The 20,439-nt window shown below is 34.3% G+C and overlaps 3 protein-coding genes across 3 annotated transcripts; 1 reads left to right on the top strand and 2 right to left on the bottom strand.

Moving 5' to 3' along the window:
- Positions 1-297: 297 nt before the first annotated feature.
- Positions 298-9,284, bottom strand: LOC145563168 (uncharacterized). The gene is made up of 16 exons (XM_081623600.1): positions 8,907-9,284; positions 8,696-8,794; positions 8,422-8,513; positions 8,210-8,310; positions 7,578-7,668; positions 5,475-5,533; positions 5,261-5,381; positions 4,667-4,732; positions 4,043-4,095; positions 3,845-3,953; positions 3,391-3,561; positions 3,091-3,249; positions 2,018-2,110; positions 1,442-1,609; positions 1,065-1,240; positions 298-948 (listed from the first exon to the last, which is right to left on the bottom strand). The coding sequence occupies exons 1-16, from the start codon at positions 9,037-9,039 to the stop codon at positions 582-584; spliced, it is 2,058 nt and encodes a 685-aa protein (XP_081479726.1). The 5' UTR covers positions 9,040-9,284; the 3' UTR covers positions 298-581.
- Positions 9,285-13,917: 4,633 nt separating this feature from the next.
- LOC145563167 (uncharacterized) lies at positions 13,918-16,343 on the top strand. The gene is made up of 8 exons (XM_081623599.1): positions 13,918-14,065; positions 14,334-14,606; positions 14,827-14,919; positions 15,086-15,230; positions 15,364-15,474; positions 15,584-15,666; positions 15,763-15,820; positions 15,989-16,343. The coding sequence occupies exons 2-8, from the start codon at positions 14,337-14,339 to the stop codon at positions 16,066-16,068; spliced, it is 840 nt and encodes a 279-aa protein (XP_081479725.1). The 5' UTR covers positions 13,918-14,065; positions 14,334-14,336; the 3' UTR covers positions 16,069-16,343.
- A 1,411-nt stretch (positions 16,344-17,754) lies between these two features.
- LOC145563166 (protein PIN-LIKES 7-like) lies at positions 17,755-19,995 on the bottom strand. Its single transcript, XM_081623597.1, has 7 exons — positions 19,704-19,995; positions 19,394-19,473; positions 19,034-19,158; positions 18,812-18,936; positions 18,487-18,657; positions 18,288-18,386; positions 17,755-17,879 (listed from the first exon to the last, which is right to left on the bottom strand). The coding sequence occupies exons 1-7, from the start codon at positions 19,836-19,838 to the stop codon at positions 17,775-17,777; spliced, it is 840 nt and encodes a 279-aa protein (XP_081479723.1). The 5' UTR covers positions 19,839-19,995; the 3' UTR covers positions 17,755-17,774.
- Positions 19,996-20,439: the final 444 nt, after the last annotated feature.

Below are 20,439 nucleotides of genomic sequence, written 5' to 3'. Positions count from 1 at the left end.
TCCTTAGTAGTGCTTTCAGTACACTGGTACTTTATCATTGATACAAAAAAACCCAATTGACATTTGGTTGGTAAATTTATATAAATACTCCGTATTACTCTGTTATTTGCAAAATAGTTGGAATGTCACTGTGAAATTGAGGCTCCTACTCTGATTGTTGATCTCATTCAATGTTTCGAAACAATTCATCTCTTGCTGAAAATGTTTTTCTCTTTTGGGATTTAGGAAGTGATCCATTCATATGAAACATAATGTGGTGTATAGTCCAAAGTTCATGAAGTGATTATTGGATTGAGGTTGTCAGAAAAAATAGATTCCAGCACTGCATTATCTACATTTTAAATTTTTGACTACCTAATTAAAATATTAAGTATTGAAATTAAAAAACATAAAACAAGTTAGATTGTAAAAAATAAAAAATAAAATCTGGTTATAGATTCTATCTACTCGCATTTTTTTTTTTCATTTGAAGAAAACACTATAATATTAAAGACACAATGAAATAAAATATATTGTCAGAAATTGCAAGGCAGAAGAAAGAAATAAAAATTTCCACCTTTACCAATTAAAACTCAATAACCTCAATGTCGACCTCTTCCTCGGCCTCTTCCTCTACCCCCTCCTCTACCTCCTCCTCGGCCTCCTCTACCACCTCGGCTCCTCCTCTCATAATTTGTAGGCTTAAGACCTAACGACTGAACACCCCTCTTATTACGTCGTGGATCTTTGTTATCTTCATCTTCCTGGTACTTTCCTTTACTTCTAGAAACAAAGGAAATCTCTCGTGACCCTCCTCGTCCTACTTTAACATCACCATGCAAACGAGATGCTCTATTGTCATCATGCAAAGCAGCCACTCTCTCTCCCAAAGGAAGAGCGTCTTCATTAGCAAGTGAGACACTTTCCAAGAACGCTTGTGCATGCCTTTCATCCTTCACTTCATACAATCTGAAGAATATGATAGAGGTTTAACAATTGTAAATAAATAAAAAATTTAAGTTATTTGCTTCTTAATTATCTTTTATTCAACTCGCTGAAATAAATGGGAAAAGAAATTAGCTCACCTAGGAGTCCGCGATTTCTTATCCAGCCTGCCTTCATCATCAGAGGAAGCATCACCTTCACTCATCTCATCCTCCATGATAGGCTCAAAGTGCTCATCCAGCAAAGCAGTCTGCTTCTGGGGAGCTATAGGATGTAATGCCATATATTCCTGGGAATTCTCGTCAATCTCAAATTCCTGGGCAAAGAAAATAGAAAAGAAAGGTTGTTATGAGACGAAGTGAAGCAAATTATATTGTAGCCTTCTTTTAGGCAGTCCTTGAGGTAAAACTAGCCAGAGTTACTGAATGCCAAATGAAAATGCCACAGCAAATAAGCATGTACAAAAATTCAGTGATAAGAAATATAGAATAATGTTAACGGCATAATTAGGCAATACCGGATTCTCAAACAACTCCGCAAATCTATCATCGTTCAGTATGTCACTGTTCAATCCCTTCTTTTTCTTTGAGGATTTCTTTTTATCAGCATCATTTTCAGCTGCTTCTTCATCCTCGAGAAGAGTATGTACGAGACGCCTATTAACCTTTGGCAGCTTCCTCTTAATCTGTGAAAGACAATAGCCACAAGAGAACAAATGATATCAAATAACTATAAGGCAATATTACATCAATTTAGCAATGAAATTAAAATTAGTTTTCTTCATTTGCAAAATGCATGGCCATGGTGATAATGTCATGACCCCAGTCCAGCCTGATAAAATAAATTGTACTCCCACATGCCCAATAATTATTTCATATAATAACTGACAAGTTCTCAGTTCTAAAAAATTTCAGAACAAAATGGAAATGATGTATCAATAGCATTTCATGTGTCACATAACAGTTAAATAGAAGAAAAACTGAAAAACACAAGATACCAGCCTCACAACTTGGCCTTGATGCTAAAAGTTTGTTACTTAACTGATGGGAATATATTAAAACAGAAGCAATGTAATTTGAATGACAAAACTGACCGTTATACGTCCACGATGCATGGCCTCCAGCTTCTCCTTCTTACGCTTCTCGATGTAAGCATCATATGCAAATGGATCCGTTATAGACTTTGCCTGCAATTATCACCCAAAAAAATTTCAATCAGATGTCCATAAAACAAGGGGTATCCAAAATCTATTCCACAGCCAGCACGATCCAAATATAAAGCCAATGTCTATAATACAGTAAACAGGTTCAGAAATACACATTCATGCTTTTTGTTAAAAAGTAGATATTATTCCGTAAATAGGGGGGAAAACAGCAGAAAATCAATGAAAGACAATAAGCTTAATTCCCCCAATTAGCAGCAGCATTAACAATGCATGCAAAAATACAACACAGGTGACAGCTTAGTTAATCAATCACCATATATTCCTCTTACTCTCACAAAATTGTTACACAAAACCTTGTCATGCTTAGACACATGACTATTCGCTTTCAAAAAAAAAAAATAATAATAATAATAATAATAATAATAATAATAATAAAAGACACATGACTATTCACTTGGGCTACTGCAAAACTTGGCAGAAAACAGCTCCTCCCCTCCCCACCCCCACAACCAAACAAATCTACAAGTGACCATGTGAACCACATATGTCCTTCCAAATATGGAAAAAAAAGGTGATCAGATGATCGCTACAATGGTAACAGTTTCACAAAAGCTGCATCTTGTAGGTTACTTCGCATGCCTCGCAACATATTATACACATCAAGTGTTCCCAGTTTATCTTGGTAATTCAGGAGTTCTGAAAATATTATTTTGGAACAAAAAATTCATGCTCCTTGTGGAATTTATGATGTAAACAAGTATGTAACCTGATGTAAAAATATAATATGAATTACAACAAGGCTATGTCCTTTGCTTTTATCCCCCATGAAAAGAAATCCCAAAAATTCTAATCAGGAACTCCAACAGATTCGCATACATCAAACAAGGCATTTTGAGTTCACATCAGACATGTAAGGCTTATGCATAATTATAAACAGGTAGAACCGTAGAGCCCAACAAAGCCAAAATCAGAATACAATGGCAACATATTAGACCATCTACCTTCTTATATAACCGATAATCAATGAAGTACCCATGCATATAAGCTCTGAGAAGGTTGGTTCCGATTAAATTGGTCAGGTTAAGTCTCTCAAGTTCTTCTTTAGTTAAGAACTTGTAATCATCGTATATACTTGTCTGAGCATTCTCTTCCAGCTCTTCCTGAAAAGACAAGGCAAAATGTGGTAAGATACAACAGCAGAGTATAAAAAACACCACAAGACAACTCAAGATATATTCAATTAATTCAAATCTCAAACAGAAATCATCGCACAGTATAAAAGGACTAGACCAAGTACTTACAGTCAAGTTTTCCAAATAAGAGCACCACTTGGGGGCAGGCCCAAGAGCAGGAATGAAGTAAGAGGGTATATGGGTTGAATCTAGAGCCAATAACATTAGCCCAGTTTCACGAATCACACATATATCATTAATTGCACCACCTGTTGGTTCGATACTGGTCATCCCTTCACCCTGCAATTAAAGAAACATCATTTTAAGAGCTATAAACAGCTTAAGCAAAAGCTGATACAAAATTTGAGATACAATTGAAGGTCAAAGCTTCCATTTGTCAAGCAACAAGCTTAACTTCAGCTCTATAGTCAAGCTTAATTTTGAGGCTACCTATTCCAGCTAATCTCAGCTTGCTGACAGGCAGCTTGCCTTCTTCCAATTTAGAGCACGCAGAAGAATAAAGGGAGAAAAAAGACTCCCAATCTTCACAAAGATAACACGTATTAAGGTGAAAGAAGCTCACCGTCTCAGGATCCCAAATTCTGACGATATGATTATCTGTGCTAATTAACTTAGGATGTTCTGAATTTAAAGTCCGATGCCACTTGATATCCAAAATTGGGCTTCCATACCTATTAGACAGGATGACAAAACATCAGAAGGAATTTTCTCCTTTCCCATTAAAAATCAATAAGCAACACCGTGAAAATTGCATGCTTACATGTGATCCTTAACTCGAATAGGATGGGAAGATCGTAAATCGTAGGTCAGTACCTGTAGCACAGAATAACACATATTGATCATATTGTCAAACACTTACAACAAAACTCACACATATCTCAGAAAAAACAACATATGTAATTCACTTTTGACTTGTTATGTAGTTCACACAGATGTACTTAACAGTTTACACAGATGTATTCAAGATTTTAATGTAATTCACTTTTGACTTGTTATCAGAAATGACAGTTTTCAATATATGTTACTAGTTTTTTAGGATGCTAACGAATTAAAGCTTGTTTTAAACGCAACCAAGATCGTGTAGGAAGTAAATTAGGTGCTAAAATATTTACTCCAATGTGAATCTGGCTCTAGTTGAACAGTTGCAACAAACCTGATGAAAAAGCCTATTGTCTAAGGCTTCTACCGTTGTGGTCTAACAGTCCAAGAAATTTAAAGATAAAAACCTCCACAATTACACGTTAACTTTCATACTGATCTTGCACGATGCAAATATCCCAGCTAAACAGAACCAAACAAATCAGAAATTCTAATCTAAAGGTATGCTAAACGAATTGCTCAGGGGAACAAAATTATATAGCTGCTAAGAAAATTCATAGCTTACCTTTCCCTCACTGCTTCCTACAGCCATTTGAAAGCCTCCTTCATCATCAAACTCAATAGCAGTTACCTGCAAGTGATGCAGCAAATAGGTTGGCGGATATTCCAAAAAATTGAGGTCCTAATCTAGCCACCTTACTGATTGAGATAAGAAACTGATCAAAACTGAATTTTGTATATTTAATTGATTTACTAACTAAACCGATTCTTAATACATTCAATTTATTTATTAAAAATAAGAAAAAGATGAAGAAACCCAACGATAAAACTACATAACACAAAGAGAATAATAAATTCCACATAGTTCATCACTGACATGTCTACAGAGGAGGTTTACTAAAAACAAAATATGGAAAATTTAGACAGCCAAGCCCATTGTCGTAAGAGGAAGGTCCTTTTCATATACAGTTCAATTTTGAGCATTAAGCGCAGAAAATTAGATTTTGCTGCATGTACAAGCTAAAGGCATTCACATTACATCTTGCAAATTAATAAATGCCAAATAGTTTAGGTTGAATTAGGGATCAAATCTCGTCTACGTCATTTGCCCTTTGTTGCTCTATGTCCACCAAAAAAAATTGCCAATAAAAAATAGTACCTGACCATCGTCCTCAGCAGCAGCGACAGCATTAATTCTACCAACAGATGATCTTGCTCTCATATCAAAGCATTCAACAGCCCCATCCTCACCACCACAAGCAACTAATCCATGAAGATTGCTGATCCAAATAAGAAAATTTACAGATCTTAGAACAAAGAATTATTTGAGCGAGATGAACCAAAGACTAATAAATTACGGATAGAATCATTACCTTCTAGATACTACATTTAATCCAGGAGATTGAGTAGTAAGAGGGGCAAGAAACCGACCCTATATGGAGGAATCACATGTAGTGTCAAAAATGTGGTTATCTGCTCAACAGATAGCAAACTAGCCCTGACATCTGAAGCAATATAGAAATATATCTGAAGGAAAACTTTCAAAATTAGCAAACATCCATTTCCAGGTACAAAATTCCAAATCAATACCCCAGTTGCTAGTGCTCTAACCAGGATAACAAGTCCAGTTCTACATCTGCTCATTTCAAAAACCAAAGAGAGGTATACTAGGATACGTAACATACAAAATTGAGACATTATCTCAGAAGAATAAAGAATAGTCTTTAATTTAAATTGGAATTGCAAAAAAATAAGCCGAATTTTAACTCAATCGGACAAATAAGAGCAATTTCATTACCCAACAAAGAAAAATAAAATTTTACAGATTTGTTTTTAACAAAAGCATGGACAGTCATATCCTCTACATACAATTAACTTACTAAACACATAAAGATAGAGCCCAATGTATCTTGAGGGTTTTTGTAATAGATAACAAAGAAAAATATTAAGACCAAGAGGGCAACACCAATCCACATGAAGATTATTGCAGGGGAAAAGTATACAGAAAGATAAAACAAAACTTGGTGATTATAAGAATGCCAAAGATTGCAAAAAGTCAATCTTCTTCAGGCTTATCTACAAAATAATAAACTGGAAAAATGCAAGATCTGCCCAAGTTCCCTATAACTGCCAGAGTTGTTCAAAAGTATCCAAAATTCAAACTGATTCGGAATGGGTTCCAGATTTAAAGATATATTACTTCCTCCGTTTTTTATTAGATGCATCACTTTCTAAAAATAGAAGTTTTAATTTAAATGCATCACTTTCTAAAAATAGAAGTTTTAATTTAAATGCATCACTTTCTAAAAATAGAAGTTTTTCTCTAGTTCTCTCTCTACTCCAAAAACTGCCTAGGAGTCCGCAATTATATAAGTGATGCATCTAAATAAAAACAGAGGAAGTATTAAAATACAATCGGAATGTAAACCCGTGTATTTTCTACAAAGATATAGAATTATAAAATGTTAAAATACAGAGTATTATTTGTATTATCTATTTTTTTTTTTATTACTCATATTTATAAGTGTTTTCTGTTTTTGCAGTTTTTTTCCCCTTCATAGAAAAAGGAAGTGTAAGACATACTCCCACATCTAGTATTCTACAAAAATAATAATTGATAACCAAACACCTCCTAACAATATGTACTTTGATAAGTAGGCATACTATATTGGAATGTGGGGAGTATATACATCAAATACAGGAATCCAGTACGCAAGTATATGAACTTTCTGGTATTGGATGTTAGTATTCATTCAACATATACAATTATACACAACACTGCTTAAGAGCAAGATAGGTAGATCAGCTAGACAAGAAATGCTAACCTTTCTATACTAGATAGATTGTTTTTCTAAAGCATCATCAGCTTTCAAAATAATTTTATCATTCAGGGAATGTAATAGTCACTTGGTCATGTGCTCAAGCATTCTTCATCCACAAACTTAAGCAATACCCTAACTTCCTCTCTAAATGGTTTACATGAAGCTCTGAAAAGCGGCACAGAAGCCCTGCCCCATAACAATTCCTAAAAAAAATGACTTACTATAATGCATAAGTAAAGTGATTTGGTCAGGTATTCATGTGATTATTTTGAAAGAAGGAACCATGAACCAATCATTGGAAGAATCTTGTGTGGCTGATTATTCAACAAGCAGTCTAGTAGATACTAAGCTAAGGGTGAAAACATACATCCATTTCATCTATAATCTTTCATGCCTCTGTAATATATCACCTTATTCGAGTCTAAACCATAAACCCAGTCTCTGAGAGAAACTTCGCAATCTATGGTCACCAGTTGTTTGGGTGATATTGATGGTAGGAAATGCAATCCATATAAGGGATTCTCCTCATTACAGATAATGGCAAATGCTAAAGTACATTTTAAACACCAATTGCAGTAATAATTGACACTAAAATTACAATGAAGCAAAGGCAGCCTGTCAACTACATATCAATTAAGGGTAATCAGGGCAAACCTGCGATAAATTTATTCTGTAAAGATCTGGTGAGGAGGCAGCACAGAGCAAATCACAAGACCATGAATCATATACCATATCCCTTCCCATCCTATTCATAAGACGCAATGAAGTTTAGCTATATCCAACAATAAACATATTAACATATGAAAGTCAATGGAAACTCAGTGATCAAGTAACTGAAATTTGTTTTCACATGTGTAGTTAAAATGAAAAAGAAAGAAAATGAGACATTCAGGTGATGTTCCTTCATAGACTTCAAATGGTGATCAAAAGATGAAGGCTTAATTAATGTGAAAGTTCCTCCAACTTCTTTTCTCGGGAGAGAGCTAGCGGATGTGAACTTGACAATAAAAGGTCGAGCAGCATTAACAGAATGCAAATTGGCAAAAACCCAAATTATTGCACCAACAGTTAAGTAATTAACAGAATGGAAACTCCAGCTGACTTTGCCCGTTAGAAACCATAAGTTTAGCAATGTAATTGATATTTGATTATTTTTAATATTATTCCCTCACATTAAGACTTGTTTCTTTTCATGTACCATGCCAATAGTGCCGAAAATACCAAAATATGATTTTATGAACTCATTCAACAAAAAAGATACATGCAATTAGTAAGAGGTAGCTTACCTAGGAATCCTCACTTTATAATGACTTCCATATTTAGCATGTAGACAGATAGAGCGATCAGCACACATAAATGCAATCTTAGAGTAATCATCAGACAGCACCTGTTTCGTTTCAGCCACGAATATCATCCCAAGTATGATTTATTACAACAATGTTCATATTCATATTCGATAACCTAAATCAATATGCAAATGAAGCAATGGGAAAAGTACCTCGAAATCAACAATTTCAGAAACCAAATGTCTTTCAAACTTCAAGGAAAGTTCCCTTAACTCATACACCTTAACTTGTGGAGGGTAAATACCTATAATCGATTTTTAACAACATCAATTATTTCAATCAACAACAACAAAGCCTTCGTCCCAATATGATTTTGTGTCCGCTAACATTAACTAAATTGATCAACAACTAGTCCCAAAACAATTTTAATTAATTCGATCGACGACGAAAATTTTATTCCAGTAATGCAATTCCTAGATGACCTACCTGAAGCAAGAAGAAATTCTCCATCAGGTGTGGCCTTGATTTTGGTGGTTGCGGTTTCGAAGTTCAAGTCCTGAATCAACTCTACTCTTTGCGAATACTCTGAACAACAAAATTTGCAAATTTAATCAATACAACAAACATATTCATCATCAAATCAAATGATAATAGCGTAACTTATGCAAATTTCAGAAAATTAAGATTGAAGAGGTACCTGTGTCTTTGCGGAGAGCACGCTGTTTCTTGGGGTTAAGCCAGGTTGCAAGAGAACGTTGATGGCCGGTTAAAGAATAGACTTTGACGCCATTAATGGAGGTTGATTTGAGTGTACCTCCATGGTAAGCCATTCTATTGTTCTTCTTCTGGGAAGCTTTTTTCAAGTAAAAGGGTTTAACTTGATTCTAATTTTAGGGTTTTACAGGGAAGAGGAATACTGAATAATGAAGTTGGGGAAGAAAGGCGGGGTTTTTGCTTTTTGTTGCGGAGTCGCAAAAGAGTTGCGCACGGGTCGGACAAGCCCGTGTGAAATGCTAGCGGGTTGTGTGTTTTTTTGGTGGGGAGGACAAGTTGTGCATTTGTGTTTATTGTACGATCAATATTGGCTCAGCCAATCCAGCCTGAAAATATTGTGGATTTGGGCAAGTTTTAAATTGATTTTCGCAAATTTTAACATGCACCATGGTGCATGTTAAACTGTGTGCACCACCAGTAATAAGATGCCACGTATTTAACAATTTGTCATCACTACCAACATTATTATCTCTCGGTATTTTCTCTCTCCTCTCTTCTCATCCCTCACACTTTCTTAATTTCTGATTTCTCCTCCTCCATCTTCTCTCTCCTCTATTTTTCTCTCTCTTAAATTCTTTCATTATTTTGTTTTTGATTTAATTTCTTTATCACTATTTTTCATCACCATAGATTGAGATCCTTTATATCTTCCTCTTACAATTCATAATTTCTAGCTAATTTCTCTCACCTCTAATTTTCTTTTTCTTAAATTCATTCATTGTTGTTGATTTAATTCTTTCATCACCATTGTTGATGATTACCATATATTAATTTCAAAATTCATTTTCTTCAACCTTCAATTATATTTGAAGCTTTGTTAATGGAGTTTTTGCAAAGAAGTGACGTTTAAAATGGCGGATTTGACGAGGAGAAGGTGTTTAAGACGACGGAGATGATTATTTTCCAATGAGATTCCGTTGTCTAAATCACTATGGCTAGGTTTGAATTTCGAAATATGTAGATTTCATATTATTTTGATTTTTTTTTTTGTTAGTGATATATGTGTATTCTATTATTAACAGATCTGTTTTTTGTTATATTTTGGTTTTTTTGAACATTTTAAGTTAAAATATGAACGTAGGATACGTTTTCTATAAATATATATTTTTACTAACATATATTTTTGGATTTATGAACATCTTAACTATAATTTTGAACATGTGATACATTTCTTATGAACTTTTTTTAGATCTATGTATTTTGTAATCATTTAAAAAAAAAATTAAATTAAATTAAAAAAAATTGGTGTTCTATACTTTATAATCTATATATCTGAACATTTGATTCTTTGCAAATGATAATGTATTTTGTTTTCGATTTATGATTTAAAACCTTCTTATGTTTTGTAATTATGAACCTATTATGTTAGATATTTGGACATGTATTTGTTTTTTGTATGAACAATTGAGTTAGATTGATTATTTGAAAGATATTCATATATTTAATGTTATGTAAGTTGTTGAAAGTGTGTTGAATTTAATTTTTGATTTTTTTTTTGATGATTTTCAATATCATTTTTAATTTAATTGTTGAATTGATACTTTAATTTGTATTTTATGAATATAATTTGTTTATATCATGTTTTTGAACATTTTCCTAATTTGAGTAACACACTTTCCATTGTATTTATTATCAAAATTGTTATTAGCGGTATCATATTATGAACACTGTTTCTATTTTTATGAACATTTTAGGTTACTTTAATGAATCTTTCCGTTTTACATTATTCTCTGAGTATGTGTATATGCTGTTAAGAAAATAATTGTAAACGTAATTATGAACATTTTTTTCCAATATTTGAACTTTGTTGTTTTATTTTTGAACTCCAGTAATGATTATTATGAGTTGTGTTTGTTTATTGCAGTTAGAACGTATGAAGTTGTTTATGAGGAAAGTCTGAAGGCTGAGCAACATTCTGAGCAGTGTCTTCGGATCAAGAAGTTTTTGAAGGGTGTTTAGTAGTTGGGATTCAGAAGTTTATGTAGGGGTGTTTAGTGGTTTGTGGTTAGGGTTCAAAAAATTTTGTAGGGGTTTCAGAGGTTTTATAGGGTGTTTAGTGGTTTGTGGTTAGGGTTCAAAAAATTTTGTAGGGGTTTTAGAGGTTTTGTAGGGTGTTTAGTGGTTTGTGGTTGGGGTTCAAAAGTTTTTGTAAGGTGTTCATAAGTTTTGGTAGGGTGTTCAGTGGTTCGTGGTTGAGTTTCAAAACTTTTTGTTGGGTGTTTAGTGGTTTGTGGTTGGGGTTCAGAAGTTTTTGTAGGGGGTTCAGAACTTTTTGTAGGGTGTTCATTGGTTTGTGGTTGGGGTTCAAAAGTTTTTGTAGGGTGTTTAGTGGTTTGTGGTTGGGGTTTTTTAAAGGTTTTGTAGGGTGTTCAGAGGTTTTTTTAAGGTGTTCAGTGGTTTGTAGTTAGGGTTCAGAAGTTTTTATAGAGGATTCAGAGGTTTTTGTAGGGTGTTTAGTGGTTTGTGGTTGGGGTTCAGAAGTTGTTGTAGGTTGTAAAAAGATTTTTGTAGGTTGTTTAGTGGTTCGTGGTTGGGGTTAAGAAGTTTTTGTAGTGGGTTCAAAAGGTTTTGTAGGGTGTTCAATGGTTTGTAATTGGGGTTCAAAAGTTTTTGTAGGGGTTCAGAAGTTTTTGTAAGAGGTTCATTCCTGAACCGTTGTTGATTCCTGAACTTCTAGTGCTTCTTCAAGCTAACCTACTTCTTGGGAGCTTTTACTTTTTGTTACTCTGCTTGTTTTAGGAATTTTTTCCTTCGGCTTTTTTAAAAGGGCATTCAACAGTGGTCTTTGAAAGGGGGTTCAGAGGTTTCTAGGTGCTTTTCACTTGTTTCTTGGGGCTTTTCATCGGTTTCTACTAGGTTATTTGGGTTTTGTGGTGGCTTTTCAATGGTTTTTGAGGGCTTTCTAGTGGTTTCTAGAGGCTTTACAGAAGTTAATTGGGGCTGTTCAATATTTTGTGGGTGTAGTTTTGATGTTTATGGGGGTTGATCAGTGTTTTGTGGGGGGTAGTTCAAATGTCTGTAGGGGTTGTTCAATGTTTTGTGTGGCTAATTAGTGTTTTTGGGGCTGATCAGTATTTTATGGGGGTAGATCAGATGTTTCAGGGTGCTAATTAGTGGTTTGTGGGGGCAAATAGGTGGTTTGTGAAGGTTGATCAGTGGCTATTGTATGTTGTTCATAAGTTTCTGGTGGCTGTTCAGTACTTGGTTCATCAATCTGATAATTAAAAATCAAACAACAAAGTGAGCAAACAAATAATATCTAAACAAATTATTACATCATAAGAACGTATTTAATTGAATTTCTAAACAAATTATTACTTCATAAAGCACATAATATATGGACATAAAGCACAACGTATATGAACATCAAACAAAAAAATATATGAACATAAATATACCTGTTAATTGGATTTCCTAATATTTTTTTGTCTAATTCTTCCAATAATTTTTGATGAACAATTGGACTTCCTTCAGGTATATCATCTAACTTCTTCTTTTTTGGTGTTCTGATATTGAACATTCGACTAATTGGATTATTAAAAAAATTTAGGGTTTAATTTAGTATTTAATTCCAAAAATCAACAATTTAAGATAAAATTGGGATTTTGAGCAATATATTAATTACACTTCTTCATCTTCATTAATAGGAGAACATAGTTGTGATTTTCAACAAAAATTAAATTGAAAGATAAAAATTAAAACGACAATTATATTCATGAATTTTGAAATTTGTTGAATAATATTAGTAAATTTAAAGAAATTTAAGTAATGTTCACCTTTTCGAAAGAGTAATATTTTGTTATTTGTTTTTATCCATGGCGATAAAGCAGTTTTTTTGAGAGATTAAACTGGAGAGAGGAAAGAGAAAATTAAAGTGAGTAAATGAGGAAAGATTATGAAATTATGAGATGAAACATAATTTTTCAAACAAATTAAAAAATTAATATGACAGTTGAGAGAGGAGGAAACAATTTTTTCTTAATAAAAATCTGAATAAATATTGGGCTAGTATGTAATGGGCATGTTTTTTGGGTAGATATAGCTACTGGGCTGTTATTTGGGCCTGGTGCACCTATTTCTAGGTGCACCATGGTGTATGTAATACCAATTGATCGATTTTAAATTTTAAAAAACCTGAATTCGAATTGAAAGCCTGCTTTGGCCCAATAAGCCCGTTATTTTTTCAAGTTTGGACACGAGATATGATGTTAAGGTCAGGATCAACCTGATTTTTTGATTACCTCTACTTATGCTTAAATTGAATCAAAATAAAATTATATGTCATGGTTGTGTTGATCTTTTAAACATAGTTTATGTGCGGCTTGATGCCTTGACCCATGTGTTAGTACGTATTAGCGGATACTTTTTAAGTTTAATTTTGATATGTTAGGTAAATTAATAAAAAAAAACATAGCGATAGTTCACATCATGTCAAATTTTGAAATTGATGATTGTGAACGATCCATGGTTGACCTTTGCATGTCCTTCGTTTCGTGTAGGGCTCAATGGGCTTGTAGCGAATTAGGACATTTTTGTCTTCATGTCGGCTCGTGCTCAATTGTAATCACAAATGCATCCCTTATTTTCATTGAAACTGTTCTTGTTTTAACTTTTTTGTGAGATAATCACTTTTCAAATTCGTAAATCTTTAAGAATTACAATAAAAAAAACATATGAATTGACGTAGTGCTAAACATAACCCAAATAAATCATAAACGTTGGGTAGACATTTTACAAATCAAATCAAATTGTATTACTCCACATGACTAAATGAAACCAAACCGTATAACATGGGGTCATGGCCTCATGGGTTAATTTGTTTATGCTCTGATTTAATCTAAATCCCAAAAAAAAAAAAAAAAAAAAAAAAAAAAAAGTCGAGTTGTCGTCCTCCAATAGCATGGACCAAAATTCGGGCCTTTAATCCTCTCCAAATAAACCCTAGCTAAACCCCTAATTTTATTTTATCCACCATTTCTTAATTTCCGCCCTCATTTCTCCATAAACCCTAAACTTTGTTAAAATTTGTTAATTTTCCTTCTTCTGGGTTTCCTTGATTCTGCGCACTCGCTGTTGATTACGGTACACCTTTCTCTCTCTCTCATACTTTTATTACTGAAATTGAACTCTTTTGTTCAAAAATTTGTTCTTCTCTGCATTTTTCAAAAATTTTTATTTGGGCACTATTATTGCTTAATTAGCACTTTATAATCTGATTATTTTTCTATATTTCTCCTCTTCTTAATTACCCTTTTCCCTATTGGACCCATTTTTGAAAAGTTCAGATTTTTGTAGTTTTTAGTTGTTAGAATTATATAAGCTTGAAATTTAGAGGAATTGATTTATGTAGAAAATGCCGAGGCCATTGGGAGTAAAATCTGGTAAGAAAAGGAAGAAGAGAGAGGAGAAGTATGATAAGGAAGAGGAGGAGCAAGTAGAAATGGTACAAGAGGCTGCACCAGCTGCTGCCACTATTGATGAAGCAGCTGAAGATGATAAGGTAGTGGAAGATTTGGCCGATGATATCCCTGGAATTCCGATTATTATTATGGAGCAGAAGAGCCAGCCTGGGGTGGTTTTCGTGCTCGAAAGGGCTTCCCTTGAGGTTGCCAAAGTAGGAAAGGTATATCAACCAACAAGCTTTAAGTTTTATTGTTTTCCATTATGTTTATTTGTTTGTGTTGTGTGTTGCTTGGGTTTGATTGGATATGTTGCAAAGATTAATTAGAGGGTTGGCCTAGATAACTGTGTTGATGGTGTTTGGGAGGGGTATTAATAGATGAACGGGAATTTCGCTCCTGTTTTTAACTGAATTCTGATGTCACATTCCTATGTAACTGCAGACCTACCAAATTTTGAATTCTGAGGACCATGCCAATTTTTTGATGAAGCACAAAAAGAATCCTGCAGATTACAGGCCAGACATTGTTCATCAGGTTTATAATTCAACTTTTATCTTATGATACACTTCATTCTATTTATTATTTTTGTGCTTCTGTTGACACTTTCAGAAGGTTGCAAAGATGTATTCCATTATTGTCTTGTGTATTTGGCTGTTTTTCTGAAGTATGCCATTGTTGTGATTATGTATTGATATTTCAGGCTCTTCTGATGATTTTGGATAGCCCCTTGAATAAGGCTGGGAGGATTCGATCTGTGTATGTAAAAACTGAGAAAGGTGTACTTTTTGAGGTTAAACCTCATGTTCGTATTCCAAGAACATATAAGCGTTTCGCTGGCATCATGTGTGAGTTGAAATTATTTTGTCTTGCACCTTCCTTTTGTCAAGTTCCATGCATCAATGTAATAGTGAGTTGCTACTGAGGGCTTGATCTGTGGTTGTCAAATTCCTTAATGCCCTATCTCATTGATCATTGCAGTGCAATTGTTACAGAAGCTGAGCATATCTGCTGCTGGCAAGCGGGATAAACTTTTTCGTGTGGTTAAAAATCCTGTCACTCAGTATCTACCTCTTAATTCTCGTAAGATAGGTGAGCTTAGACTAAACTAGTGATCCTGTCTGATTAGTGTACAGCGTTCAGACCACGTCCATCTATATCCCTCTTCACAGTCAGTGACATTTGGCTATTCATGTGTCAGGCTTTTCATTCAGTTCAGAAAAATTAGTTGACATTCAGAAATATGTGGATGCTGTTAAGGACGATTCCAATTTTGTCTTTGTGGTATGCATCTGAAATGACTGAACTTTCTCTATTATTCCATGGATATTACTCATATGAGTCAAAACTTGGGTGTCTTTTAATTGTTTGCTTGTTCAGGTTGGTGCTATGGCTCATGGAAAGGTTGATGATGAGATTGTTGAAGACTATATATCAAGTAAGTTATTGAAAACTAACTTGCATCGGTGCCCATCATGCTAACCTATTTTTCCTCTCTTGTAAATTATGCATGCTTTTCAGTTTACTTTGACAATTTGCTATACAATTTGTTGCACTCTTAAATTGTCACTTGATGTTATTGACTATTTAATTCTTAATTTTGCAGTCTCAGGATATCCATTGAGTGCCGCATGGTGTATAGCAAGAATTTGTGAAGGCTTGCAACATAAATGGAGTGTCTTGTGAATTCCTTGCTGGGTTAGTCTTTAGCTAATAGCTACCGGTAGTCTGAAATATAGCTCACAATGAACCTTTTCTTGATGAAGTGAATATGCTTGAGCATAAATCATAAGATTTGCAATTTATATCATTATTCTTCTTATTCCTCAATACTTTCTGGTGTAAGCAGATACTCAGTGGTATCTCCACTACTGAGTTCCTAGTGGCATATTATTAGACTGTTAGCCATATTTTTGTATGGCAACATGGTGCATCCAATTTAACTGCAGTCCATTTTGTGAGTAACTGAGTTTGATATCACACTACAAATGTACTATGACAACATGGTGCATCCAATTATCGCTGCACTCCTAGCGAATATGTCATAATGCATGGGTCCACGGGATACATCTTGAATTACTCCAGAAATAAAGACTATTCTAGCAGGAGAAGTGAAAGTAATGGGGAACCTATTTTTAATTGGTTTTGGGAGGGTAAATGATTATTTGATTTAAAATTAATAATAAAAGAGTGCATAGTTTTAAAAACTGAGTGTTTGGACTTTGGAGAGTTGTGTTTAAAGATTTTAAACCAAGTTAACCAACTCTCCTTGTGTATCACATTATTATGACCCAAATTTGGCCCTTCAATTTTATGAAGTACGGAGTATTATTTATGTCAATGATACATGACGTCGACAAATCAGCCCTTCCCCTTGACACTCCAACAAAAGAGAAGACTACAAGACAAGATACAGGTGTGAGTGTTAGAGAAGATAAACATGTTCTTCGATACACTAAACAGCCACTGGGGTTCTGTATCAAAGCCTTGCATTAGCTCTAGAGTTGAAAGTTATCCCAAAATAGAGTTGCATATGCACCTATTCGAGTTCCTTGTCAGTTGTCACTTTGAAAATTCTAGTTGCTGATAACTAGACAATATGACCATCTGTGAAAAAAAAATTCAGGATAATTGTCTATTTCTAAGTGTTTGGTGAATCATAATAATATGCTTGCCCTTATAATTCTTTGTTCAAGATAGGATCCACATAAATATTGTGGACCAGAAAGTAAGTGCAAGTGCTGCAAAAAGATATGTCCAAAGAAATATCACTGCACACTCTTCTTGTCCCACATCAAATAACTGTGCCATGGTACCTGCAACCCCCATCCAAAAACTTGGTTAATCAAATTACAAAGAGGAAAATTTAGTTGAACCCTAGTCGTTTACAGTATGAAGCAAGATTGTAAGTCTCAAGTATTGATGACTGACTGATGCTCATGGCCGGAGGCATTGTGAATTGAAGCATCAAGACGAAGCTATATAAAGGGTCTGGTGGAAGGAAGCCGAAACAATCAGCAGCTTTTACCACTCCAATTCCAATCACTGGAAGCAGCAAGTATTTGACAAATAAGATTCCCACTATCACAGATGGCTTAACTTTTGATGAGCGTAATCCTGTTCTAGCCAAGTAATTAGTCAGAGACCGTAATCCTGTTAAAACCTGGTATTTACTCAATTCACTAGTTTACCTTGAATTAGATTTCCACCTAGTACAAGGGTGGTACAAGGTATTGTTCCATCCCTGCAAGAAAGTTCACAAGGTATATCATAGTTTAGTTCTTTCTGTTGTATTTACCTTGAATTAGTTTTTGATGAATTAAACTTATTTTTTACTGAAATTAAATGTTATGAACTGAACAAAACAGAGCCTTCACCAAGAGGTCCAAGATTTACCCAAGCAATTTGAGACAATCTTGGATCACTCGAAGTGGAGCGCCATCTCCAATGACAAGGTCCCTAAACCAAGTTATAGCTCCAAAGGTGAGTCCAATAACCTGAAACAAAATTATAAAACTGCATTAGCTAGTTGAAGACTACACAAAAAGCCACCCACCTTGCCTAACTGCAGGGTTTTCTGGGCTTAAGATGCAGAATTGAGAGCGGCGAATCTGTTATACTGAGTAATTAGTATTTATATCCTAGCTAGTATTGCAATGTTTGGAACTGGCCTTGATCACTGACTAAAGACAAGCACCCATCCTAGGACTTTTGTCACCAAAATATTGCTTAATGGTGAAAGTTCAAAGTACACAGGATCCAAAAGACGGTACCCCCAAATCATTCAGTAGCGCCGTCTCAATCAATTTAAACTATGATGAAAATACTACAATGTATTTGAACTTGAACCTACACAGTCTGTAAAAGTTACTGTTTATAGCTAATTGAGAGAAAGAGAGACTCACTGCACCAATAGTAGGAGGTGCCATTATTTCCTGTAAAATCTGATGTAGAAATTTTACTATCTTCTGCAAATGGAGCTCACTTTCCTTTTTAGGAGATGCCTACAAAATTTATGAAGGCCAAATTAAGTGACAATACCATTCTTATTTTTCTGTAGACATACTATACAAATAATCAATTATACAGAAGAAAATAACTTACAGGATGGATTTGTGCATCATACCCTTCATTCTTTCCATTGAGAAGAGTTTTTACATCGGCTTCTATGTCCTTGTTTGGATCCCTTGCAGCCTCCTCTATTAGTGCCTTAAACTTTATGGATGAACTCTTTACCAAGTGGAAAGTGTATGTCCATATGTAAAACCCCCCCAACTGCAATAACAACAGCACTAGGTGATTCAGTGCAAAAGCATGCTTATGCGGTTAAGCCTATGAATCTATGATGCAAGCAAATTTGTCAAAAATCTTATCTAAAGATGCTCAATATGTGCTACTGAAAACCAGTAGAGGGGTTATTTTGGCATACCGCCATGGAGAAAGAGGCGTAAGAAAGGCCAATTGAAGAACAAGCAGCATGGTCATCGCCAAATGGACTGCCATCCTCATGGCAGATTGCTGGGAGTACGATCAGAACAAGGGTTCCCAAGTTTGCTGTGTTATCAAAGACCTGAAAAGAATTGTCAGAAAATTTGACAATAATTTCTGAATCACCAAGTTATAAAAACCTTAGAAACTGAGTTTAGTTTACCTGCTGAGCAAGAAGCAATAACTAAGCCTTCAAGGTGTAACCCAGGTTTCAGAATTTTTACTGCAATCCATCCAAATATTCCTCCAATTAAAAACGTTAGCCCTACATTAACAGGCATAAACCACCTGCAGTTTGACATGTACCATATATTAAGATGTAATTATAGCACAAGTTTAATTCCTGGTCGTTAGATGATTAACAGTTAGCCAAATGATAAGCTATTCGCATATAGCCATTACACATCAACATGGATGTGAAAGAACAGTACAGTAGCAAAGCAAAGAAAAAAACAACTTGAGAAGAGCAGAAAGTCTGAAGAGATCTTGTAAGAATAGAAATTGAAGATAGCGATGAGCTAACCATGAAATGATGTCTTGCAACGTTACAGTCTTGGCAAGACTTGCAAACATGAGTGCAGGAGTGAAAACCACGTACACTATCTGCATTTCAATTTGTTTGTTAATTCATTTCTTGTATATATTCCTCCAAATTTAAGCTATAAAGTACACTAAAATGTTTATGTACATGTATGTAATGTATCCTATACTCGCCTTCTAAATTCCTTTGATAGGATGGCAATTTAGTTACTGGAAAGAATTCCGGTCCATCATCCATGTATGAAAAACAAATAAATATGTACGAGTACATAAAATATAGTCGCGGGACTTACCTTATTCAAGGACCTCCTAGCATCTGCATTCAAAAGATTACAGTAGCCAGTTGCCAAAAATGCTCCTAATCCACTGATTATCAGCACTTGCAAAATGGGCATTGATGACACTTCAAAGAGTGACAAGAAACCCATCTTCTTCTAGCTTCTTCCCTTTACTTGTATTTCTCTCAAAAACTTCCAACTTTCTCTATGTTTTTAGAATGAATGAATAAAAGTTAGCAAGAAGTTCCGCAATCCAATTCGTTCAATTCTTCAGATATACGAGTAAATGAAGAATTTTGTCACAAAACAAAGAAATGCAAATACAAACTGGCATTTAGAGTCTCACAAATAATACTCATTTGTTACAAATAATAAGAAACGAAGGTAATATATATATATATATATATATATATATATATATATATATATATATATATATATATATATGTTAATTACACTTAAGAAGGTCTCCACTCGAGGAAAAAAATAATGAGGCAATTTGAATCGCATCTTTGTCCCAGACCCAGTAATTCGATCTACCATAGTAGGACTGTAGTAGAACACATATTTAGTCAAAAAATGATGAGTGTGTGATCTATCATGCTTTAAATATACATTCTTTTGACTGAAATAAGAAATGATGATTATAAAATACTCCACTAGTCCACTTCAAAAGTTCAAAGTACTTGTTTTTTTGTGTTTCATGCTATTATTAATTCTTATTTGAATATTTGAGCATGCATGTGGAGTA

The sequence above is a fragment of the Chenopodium album genome, chromosome 10 (assembly GCF_948465745.1).
Source record: "Chenopodium album chromosome 10, dcCheAlbu1.1, whole genome shotgun sequence".
NCBI lineage: Eukaryota > Viridiplantae > Streptophyta > Magnoliopsida > Caryophyllales > Amaranthaceae > Chenopodium > Chenopodium album.
This window is presented reverse-complemented; position numbering and strand designations above follow the sequence as displayed.

Coding starts and splice junctions, on each gene's coding strand:
- LOC145563168 (XM_081623600.1), bottom strand. CDS start 9,039: ATGGCTTACCATGGAGGTACACTCAAATCAACCTCCATTAATGGCGTC. Junction 5,382..5,474: donor TTAAATGTAGTATCTAGAAG/GTAATGATTCTA, acceptor TATTTGGATCAG/CAATCTTCATGGATTAGTTG. Junction 2,111..3,090: donor ATTATCGGTTATATAAGAAG/GTAGATGGTCTA, acceptor TGATAATTGCAG/GCAAAGTCTATAACGGATCC.
- LOC145563167 (XM_081623599.1), top strand. CDS start 14,337: ATGCCGAGGCCATTGGGAGTAAAATCTGGTAAGAAAAGGAAGAAGAGA. Junction 15,231..15,363: donor GCGTTTCGCTGGCATCATGT/GTGAGTTGAAAT, acceptor TGATCATTGCAG/TGCAATTGTTACAGAAGCTG. Junction 15,475..15,583: donor TCTTAATTCTCGTAAGATAG/GTGAGCTTAGAC, acceptor TTCATGTGTCAG/GCTTTTCATTCAGTTCAGAA.
- LOC145563166 (XM_081623597.1), bottom strand. CDS start 19,838: ATGGGTTTCTTGTCACTCTTTGAAGTGTCATCAATGCCCATTTTGCAA. Junction 18,937..19,033: donor TATTGCTTCTTGCTCAGCAG/GTAAACTAAACT, acceptor TTGATAACACAG/CAAACTTGGGAACCCTTGTT. Junction 18,658..18,811: donor ACGCCTCTTTCTCCATGGCG/GTATGCCAAAAT, acceptor TTGTTATTGCAG/TTGGGGGGGTTTTACATATG.